This window comes from Neomonachus schauinslandi, chromosome 13, assembly GCF_002201575.2.
Source record: "Neomonachus schauinslandi chromosome 13, ASM220157v2, whole genome shotgun sequence".
Taxonomy (NCBI): domain Eukaryota; kingdom Metazoa; phylum Chordata; class Mammalia; order Carnivora; family Phocidae; genus Neomonachus; species Neomonachus schauinslandi.
The window spans coordinates 44,634,856-44,643,528 of record NC_058415.1 but is presented as its reverse complement, the minus strand read 5'-3'; the positions used below and the strand labels follow the sequence as shown (position 1 = coordinate 44,643,528).

Below are 8,673 nucleotides of genomic sequence, written 5' to 3'. Positions count from 1 at the left end.
AAAAAAAAAAAAGGCTGTGGCTCCAGATGGAGGATGAATTGGCAAGAGATAGTAGCTGCTTCACTGGGCTGGAGAGAAATGGATGGATTTTAAGACACTGGGGAAGTGGAATGCAGAGGCTTCTCTTACTGTTAGGTTAGATATGGACAACAGTGGGAAGGCAGGGATTTCCCTGGCAAATGAATGGAAAGTACATGGCGTACTGAGAAAGTGTGCAAGGCGCAAGTTTGAGAGGCATGAGTGAAGGCAAATGTGAAGTGCCTAGTGGATGTCCAGAGATGGCCAGGAAAGACTTGGATTTGCAGATCTGTCACTATGGAAAGAGACAGCTTGGACTGTGGAACCAGGATTAGGAGGATTCCCATGTGTACACACACCGTCACCCCTGCGAAGTGTGGGGGATGGGGTGCAGCTCTTCACTATGGCCTCACTGACTTCCATGACTGTCTGGTGGGAGGTCATCTTACCAGCTGCCACTCACTAAGCACCTTCTCTCTGCCCCTTGCTACTTTGTATTTTATCTAATCCTGTGTATTAACAGGACAGTTTTGAACCTGATATTCCCAGCTTGGTGCCCACCCATATGAAAATCTTTGACCTCTTTTGCCATTTTGAAAATAAATCCTTTGTAGTTGAAAGACCTAAATGTGAGACAGGAATCCATCAAAATCCTTGAGGAGAATACAGGCAGCAACCTCTTGGACCTCAGCCACAGCAACTTCTGGCTAGACACGTCTCCAAAGGCAAGGAACACAAAGGCAAAATGAACTACTGGGACTTTATCACGATAAAAAGGTTTTGCACAGCAAAGGAAACAGTCAACAAAACCGACAGAATGGGAAAAGATATTTGCAAATGACATTACCAGATGAAGGGCTGGTATCCAAAGTCTATAAAGAACTTATCAAACTCAACACCCAAAGAACAAGTAATCCAATCAAGAAATGGGCAAAAGACATGACAGACATTTCTCCAAAGACATACAAATGGTCAACAGACACATGAAAATATGTTCAACACCACTCAGCATCAGGGAAATATAAATCAAAACCACAATGAGATACTACCTCACACCAGTCAGAATGGCTAAAATTAACAAGTCAGGAAATGACAGATGTTGGCAAGGATGCAGAGAAAGGGGAACCCTCCTGCACTGTTGGTGGGAAGGCAAGCTGGTGCAGCCACTCTGGAAAACAGTAGGGAGGTTCCTCAAGACATTAAAAATAGCTACCCTAAGACCCAGCAATTGCACTACTGGGTAGATAACAAAGGTAGGGATTCGAAGGGGGCACCTGCACCCCAATGTTTATAGCAGCAGTGTCCACAATAGCCAAACTATGGAAAGAGCCCAGATGTCCATCGACAGATGAAAGGATAAAGATGTGATGTATATATACAATGGAATACTATGCAGCCATTAAAAAAAAAAAAATCTTGCCATTTGCAATGACATGGATGGAACTATTCTAAGAAAATAATCAGAAAGACAATTATATGATCTCACTGATATGCGCAATTTAAGAAACAAAATAGGATCATAGGGGAAGAGAGGAAAAAATAAAACAAGATGAAATCAGAGCAGGAGACAAACCATAAGAGACTCTTATCAAAGGAAACAAATTGAGGGTTGCTGGAGGGGAGGGAGGTGGGGGGCTGGGGTAACTGGGTGATGGACATTAAGGAGGGCATGTGATGTAATGAGTACTGGGTGTTATATAGGACTGATGAATCCCTGAACTCTACCTCTGAAACTAATAATACATTGTATGTTAATTGAATTTAAAAATAATAATTTTAAAATCCTTTGTAGAAACAGAAGAGTTGAAAGTCTTGCATCTAAATCTTGACTCTGCCACCTAATGGCTGTGATCAAAATACCTTTCTGAGCCTCGGTTTTATGGTCATCAAACCTGGAATAATAGTAATACTGGCTTCACAAAAAGTCGTGAGGACTAAACAAGACCATTTTGTGTGAAAGCTAACTTACATGCTGAGCTCTCAAATAGGGTTTACTTTAAGAAAACACTACTCCTAGGCAATATACACATTCTTTCATTGGTCTGAGATTATATATTATTAAATATGGCTCACGGTCCATCAGTTAAAGCTTAGAAGTCTCAAAGCAACGCCCCACGGGTCCGATGTTACCACTCCTGCCTGCCTGCCTGCCCAGCACTGTTGATGCGGCTTGCATGCGCGGATTTCAGCAATTGGTGGTTTCTCCCCTCCTGCACAGGGAACATTGCGTTGTTCATCATCTAGCCCTCCGCAGCTAGCACGTGTAGTACAAAGCTGGCATTTATTTGCCAAGTTGGTTCAAACTGGATTCAGTCTTAAAGATTTTGGGGGTTGTACTGGCATTTGACTTGTGTAAACGGAACAATTAATCCCAAAACTTAAACTTAACTCCAGTGGATTAAAAAAAACTTCCTCTAGATCACAACTATGTTAACTCAGTTTTATGTGCAGGAAAACATTTGCTTTATGGTATCCGGCCGATTTTTAGAATTCTGAGATCAAACACCTAGAGGGTGAAGAAGGAGTTGCTGGGGGGAAGTGAGGAGGGGGGAAAAAGCAGAGTGATGCTTGGGGGCAAAAAAGCAGGAACACCTACTTGGACACAGAAAGAAGCTGTGTGACTTGTGGGAGTTTTGAGATAATTACATTGAGTTCTGTGGTGATTTGCAATTGGGAACGTCTCCAAGCGCACCACTGAGAGGAATACCTGACAGGGCCACAAGATGGCGATATCACTCCATGAGTCGCTCCCGGTCCTTCCCACCCAGTAGCTATGGCTTTCTTTGTTCAGACCTCCTTCCCTAGCAAATGTCACCAGTATCACCGTCTATTTTGTGTCTCTTCATGCTCCTGGCCTTCCCATAAGCCACTTTCTTGTGACTAGCCTTAATGCAAAAACTACTGATTTTTATTGCTATTTGTTTATTATTTTTATTTTTTTTGCTATTTGTTAAATTTTTAAGATAGTGGATATGGTCTCCACTCTGTTGTAAAAGCAGCTGAATCGAATGTTTTAATAAGAAATATAAAATAAACCAACCAAAAACACTTGAGGTTGATCTTTCCCTTTTTGTGAGTTACCATCCAGAAAGACTTCCCAGGTAAGGGGGTGTCACCCACCAGGCCTGGAGATAGAAACAAAAGTGCTCACTTAAGGTTAAGACAAATCCTTAGCTGGGGAGAGAGGCTGCCAGTGCCCTTAAGTTGGGGCAGGAAGGAGGCTGAGCCCCACCCCAGAGAATGAAGGACAAAACCCCCAAATGTTCTACCTCTTAAATTTTTTATTATGGAAAAATTCAATACAAAAGCTAGAATAATAGGACAGACCCTGATACAATCATATGGAGGGTCTGATACTATAAACCAGGAAAGAGGCTTAAGGCAAATGTAATAAGCTCCCAGTTTGTTGAGGACACTTAAATTTTGCATTCCCAGCATCCTGGGTCTCCCCCTCCAGCCCCTCATAATGGGAAGTCCTGACTTAGAGGAGGGGCAGACCACTGGTTTTAGAGGCCAGTTGGGAAAGCAGACCTGTGGAGGTGACCAATTTCAGCCCCAAGGAGGATTTGAATCCTGGTCTAGTGACCTGTCCTGCAGGAGCTCTTTATTTGGGTGGCTTCTAGGGACACCTGAATTCCCAGAAAATTATAGGGTTAGTCATTTTCCTAGGGAGAAGACTCCTATCCCACCAGATTGTCAAAAGTCTATGTGGCCACTCCTTATCCCCTTATCCCTTCACCCAGGCCAGAAAAAAAAGTCTAAAAAACCCACTGTAATGATGCTGATAATGCTGACCCAGTCTCTCTTCTGACGGTCACACTGTTCTTTTAAATATGGCCCATGAAATCTTTAATAAAAAAAAAGTGGTCATAGGGAATTAAAAACAGGTACATACAGAATTTTCCTGCTAAAGAAATTCACTATGCATTTGGGCACTTCATACCGGAAATACTAGGCATGTTAATTTCAAAGCTCTGAGAAGAAACAACTACGCTAATGGGAAGTATGTTTAGTAATAACGATACCCAGATTCATTAACTAACTTGGGAAAATGTGCTTTGCTTGACAATCCATTAACTGCATTTTTCATTTTCAGATATTTCAGAAATCATTTTGGAAAGAAACACAAACATTACATATTCACAGAAAATGCCACTTACGGCTTTAATATCGAATATAACCGTCACAGCTCACAAAAATAGCATAAAGTGCAAAAGCTCCATTTCAAAAGGCTTCAAATCACTCCCAAAGCAATGGAGACTAAATGCTACCACAACCAGTGAGCACAACACCCTTATACCACACAACTGTATAAAGTACAAAACAAGAGAGAGATCTGAAAATATTATATATGCTCTGATTACATACTGTGATTCTAAAATAGTCTTCAATCTGGTTTAACAGAGAGAAAGAAACCAAACAATTAGTCCTTTTTTTTTAATCTGTAGGAGAATGTCCTTAAAATCCATTGAGAACCCCAATCTGGCCTGCCAATTCTCTTTAGCCAGCCGGAATGGTAGCACCCAGGCAAAGAGCTGGCAATGAAAGGTTCCAAGCTCATTTGGGGAAAAGGAGCTAGGAGAGGGGGGGCTCACTGGACAAGCTTCAGCCCTCCCCCGCCCCCCAGAGATGGTTGCGTGTCAGCCCCCAGGGATGAAGAGCCAAGGAGACTCCATCCCATTCTCAGAGCCTCCAACATTGCGCCGGCTCACATAAGCGTGACGAACTGGTGAGAAGTTTTAAAACACCTGAGAAATCCAATAAAAAGAACAAGTTACGGTATTTTTCAGAAAGTCTGTGCTTGATGACCATCAAGCTTAGATCCCCCAACGGAACATCTTGGGTCCAGAAATAACATTTTAGGCACTCATCCGAAGGACAGGGCTAGTTTCCCCCAAAATGTAGCCTGTTACCAAACAGAGTCAGGTATCTTTTCCCCATACACCTTAAATATATTCACTGAAGTGCTAACAATATAATCATAATCATAAAGAGAAAAGATTTTTTTCTAAAAATCAAGATTCAATCAAACACTGTAAAATAAGAATCACTGACTTAAATGATTGCTTGGTAACTAGGATAATAATGTTTAATATCTTAGATCCAATTCCTGCCAGTTCTTGATCTTGCAAATTCTATCTAAGCAGAACAAAACTGTGATAGGTCATGGCAGCCACTCACTGTGACTAATTCCCAAACATCAAATCTCCATGTCCCTGCATTATTAGGGGAAAAAACAAAGATTCTTGATTGCACATCAATTAATAAGCTAGTCACTTTTTTTAAATCCGAAAACCTGTGGAGCCCTATTTTTAACAGCGGTTTCCCGTGACCTGTCAATCCAAGAGCAGAGGCCTCTCGAAAAGTAGAATTCAGTTCATTATTTCTTAGGACCCATTCATGTCAGGCTCAATTTAAAAAGAAGACTCAGCAGTAAGTCAGAATCCAGTGATGAGCTCTCAAGTGTATAGCTAACCGGTGTGTATCCCAAAAGCTGCTCCTCATGAAAAATACACAACTGGCATTTAAATTCCATTCAAGCTATCGGATGAACTGTCCACTCTAAAAGACAGCTATTTACAACTCTACGGTGGGAGAAAGGGGGAAGATGAGAAGAAAATACACCAAAATACCAAAATATTAATGATTATCCTTGGACAATAGAAATACAGACTTTTTTTCTCTTCAACTTTCCTGTAGTTTTCCAATTTTCTTTCAAGAGTGTTTAGTGCTAGAAAAGCATCATAGATATAAATGTAAATATAAATATGCTATAAGTCTAACTTCAAATAAGACTGTTCAACTCCTACTTTCTCGATTTACCATCTTCACACGATCAAGCTAGAGTGATTTTTGTTCAAGAGTTCTGTTTTTGTCCTCAAATATACCCATTCCATACTTCTTTATCAGCCCTCAGCTCATTAAAACCAATCTCTAGAAGGGCCTTCTGGTTTTTTTGGGGGGGGGCGGGTGTTTTTTGGGGTTTTTTTAACAGCAAAAACATCCCTTCTGACATCTGAACTAAGTCATTTGTCTTGTAGAAAATGGATGGAAACAGCTCTGTGAGTTGGGGCACTGATTTCCTTACTTCCAGCAGTCATGTTGTATCCCGATTTCCAAAGGACACTCCAGAAACTTCCAGAAGAGCAAGGTCAGAGAGTTGAGAGCTGGAGGTGATGTTCCTCAGGGACCCACCCCTTTACCTGATAGGGAGACACAGTCCCTCCTTAACTGTAATGTTCCCATCACTGAGGAACTCTCAAGACAGAAATTAAACCTCACATATAACACAAACACTTCCCACACCCCTGCCTCTCCTCATCCATGCTTCCACACTAAGACAGCTGGGCCTGAAGTACATCAAAGCTTCCCCCTACTTTGGAGCATTTTTATACTGCAGAATGGATGAGCCCAGAATCCATGCCTGGTAAAACTAATCTGAAACGAGGACTGCTATTTCCCTTTAAAAAATTCTAGAGACCGGGGCACCTGGGTGGCTCAGCCATTAAGCGTCTGCCTTTGGCTCAGGTCATGATCCCAGGGTCCTGGGATCGAGCCCCGCATCGGGCTCCCTGCTCTGCGGAAAGCCTGCTTCTCTCTCTCTCTCACTCCCCCTGCTTGTGTTCCCTCTCTCGCTGTGTCTCTCGCTGTCAAATAAATAAATAAAATCTTTAAAAAAAAAAAAAAAAAAAATTCTAGAGACCACAGTTTTAAAACTCGGATGGAACCACCTAGGTCTCAGAGGTGCGTCAGAACCCCACAAATACATAAATACCTTTTTTCGAAGTATATTTTTAAACCATAATAAACAGGTACACTTCTTCAACACCAAATTTTTTACCATGGAAACCACAATTTAACTTGCATTTTCACTGCATGGTATTAGGGAAATAGGTAAGTTTAACCTTCAAATAAACGGATAGAACACATTTCTCACACTTGGGTTCCATCAAGATTTCTTAGTGTAAATAGGGTTCTGCTAAAAGTAACTTGAAAACCACAGGAGGAGAACGATGTCATTCATTTTTAAACTCTTGGTTCATTGCTCCTCATTGGACTTTTCACCTTAGATCCTGTACAAAATTCTAAGTAAGGCAAGGGTTCCCAGACATGCCGCGGGCTGGTGCTGCCCAACTCTTCGGTCCTTGGTGACGCGACTCCTGTCCTCACAAGGACCCCTCCATCCTGCTCTTTCACGGTGGAATGCGGCAAGGCAGGAGATGTCGGAGCTTCAGTGAGTGTCCCTGAGGCCCTGTATTCCCACCCACATCGTGATGACCATGCTGGAGTCTTCATTCAGCCTAGTGAAGAGGCTAGTGGTAGCCAGCGTCATCTGAGCGGAGGAAGAACTCCGAAGGCAACAGATTTGCCCGCTGCACCAGCAACCCCAAGAGCCAGCATGTAGTTCCCTCGGTCCTCGAGAGAAGCAGTCGTTAGATGCTCAGAGAAACTGCAGGAAGCACCTTGTACTGTGAGACTACAGAGTACGACTCCCGCAGGAAATATTGGACTTCCAGAATAGAAGGCTTCCCATCAGCAGAAGTTTCCAGAACTTCGTGTTGGCTCCAGATGTTAAACTAGGATCCCCACCCGGACCATCCCCGGGCCTTGACCTTACAGAGCTCAGCAGTAAGGAGCAGGGGTCTGTGTGCAGAGGGCTCAGACACACCTATTCTTCTCGGTGTGTTGGAGGCCACTGGGCTGGGGGGGGGGGGGCAACAACGTCAACATTTAGGAATGTGCTCATCTTCAAGAATGGCTTAAAGTGGAGTGTAGCTTTTGGCACACAGGGTTTTTCCGTCAGCTTCACCCTCCTCTGAAGTCCCCGTCTCTCAGCAGAGGTAGTAGAGAAAGGATTCACAAGCACATGTAAAATCCAGTTACTGAGAGTCTCCGAGTGGACCAGTAGCCTCCTCAGCCACAAGCCCTGTGTGGGTTTCATTGGCTTGCTTTTATTTTAGGACTGTTTTCCCAAATGAAAATCCCTGGCATCTTCCATCAGTCAGCCTGTCTTGCCTGTCAGAGTCTGTCTGTCAGCAGGAGCGTCCGCTCTGAGAGCCCATGGGAACGGTGGGGTCTGCAGCAAACTCCTCCTGGGAAATGAGGCTCCCCCAAGGGACTGCTCTGCCATCCCAAAGGATACAGCCCAACCCGTCACTGCATCTGGAAGGGACACTGAGAAGATCTACCTGGTGGCCCTCAGCTCTGCACTTCCATCTTCGGGAACGGGGCAGACCCTCCTCCTCAGTCCTGGTGGGCCAGACACGCTAGTCAGAGCTCAAGGGAACAGAATACTAAGAAGACAGACCCTACCCCCAACTCTACAAACCACCGGCTGTCTTTGCCGGCAAGCGAAGCCCAGTGCAGGAGGGAAAACAAGCAGAGAAGCCAGCCATCACGTGATCTTGACCGGTGATTTCTTGCTGGCACACAGGAGGGACACGTAGGGGACGCCGATGAAGGCCCATTTCTCGCTGGGCCAGAACTTGATGACAGGGCCCTGCTCGGGGATCTCGGAGGCAGCATCAAAGTAGGCAAAGCACACACAGCCCAGGTAGGCAGCAAGGCAGATGAGGATGTGCCTGCAAAAGGACGCAGGAGGTGAGCACCCAGCAGGGGCAAACAAAGATGGCCGCCTTCCGGCGAGCCTGCCCC

General features: G+C 44.0%; 1 protein-coding gene across 1 annotated transcript in view; it reads right to left on the bottom strand.

Annotated features, from left to right (window-relative positions):
- Positions 1–6,667: 6,667 nt before the first annotated feature.
- The window catches only part of ACER2 (alkaline ceramidase 2), a 29,879-nt gene continuing 27,873 nt past the window's right edge, over positions 6,668–8,673 (bottom strand). Inside the window, exon 6 of the mRNA XM_044920453.1 lies at positions 6,668–8,600. Within this exon, the coding sequence (XP_044776388.1) occupies positions 8,414–8,600 (187 nt within the window). The 3' untranslated portion in view covers positions 6,668–8,413. The remainder of the gene's footprint in view (positions 8,601–8,673) is intronic.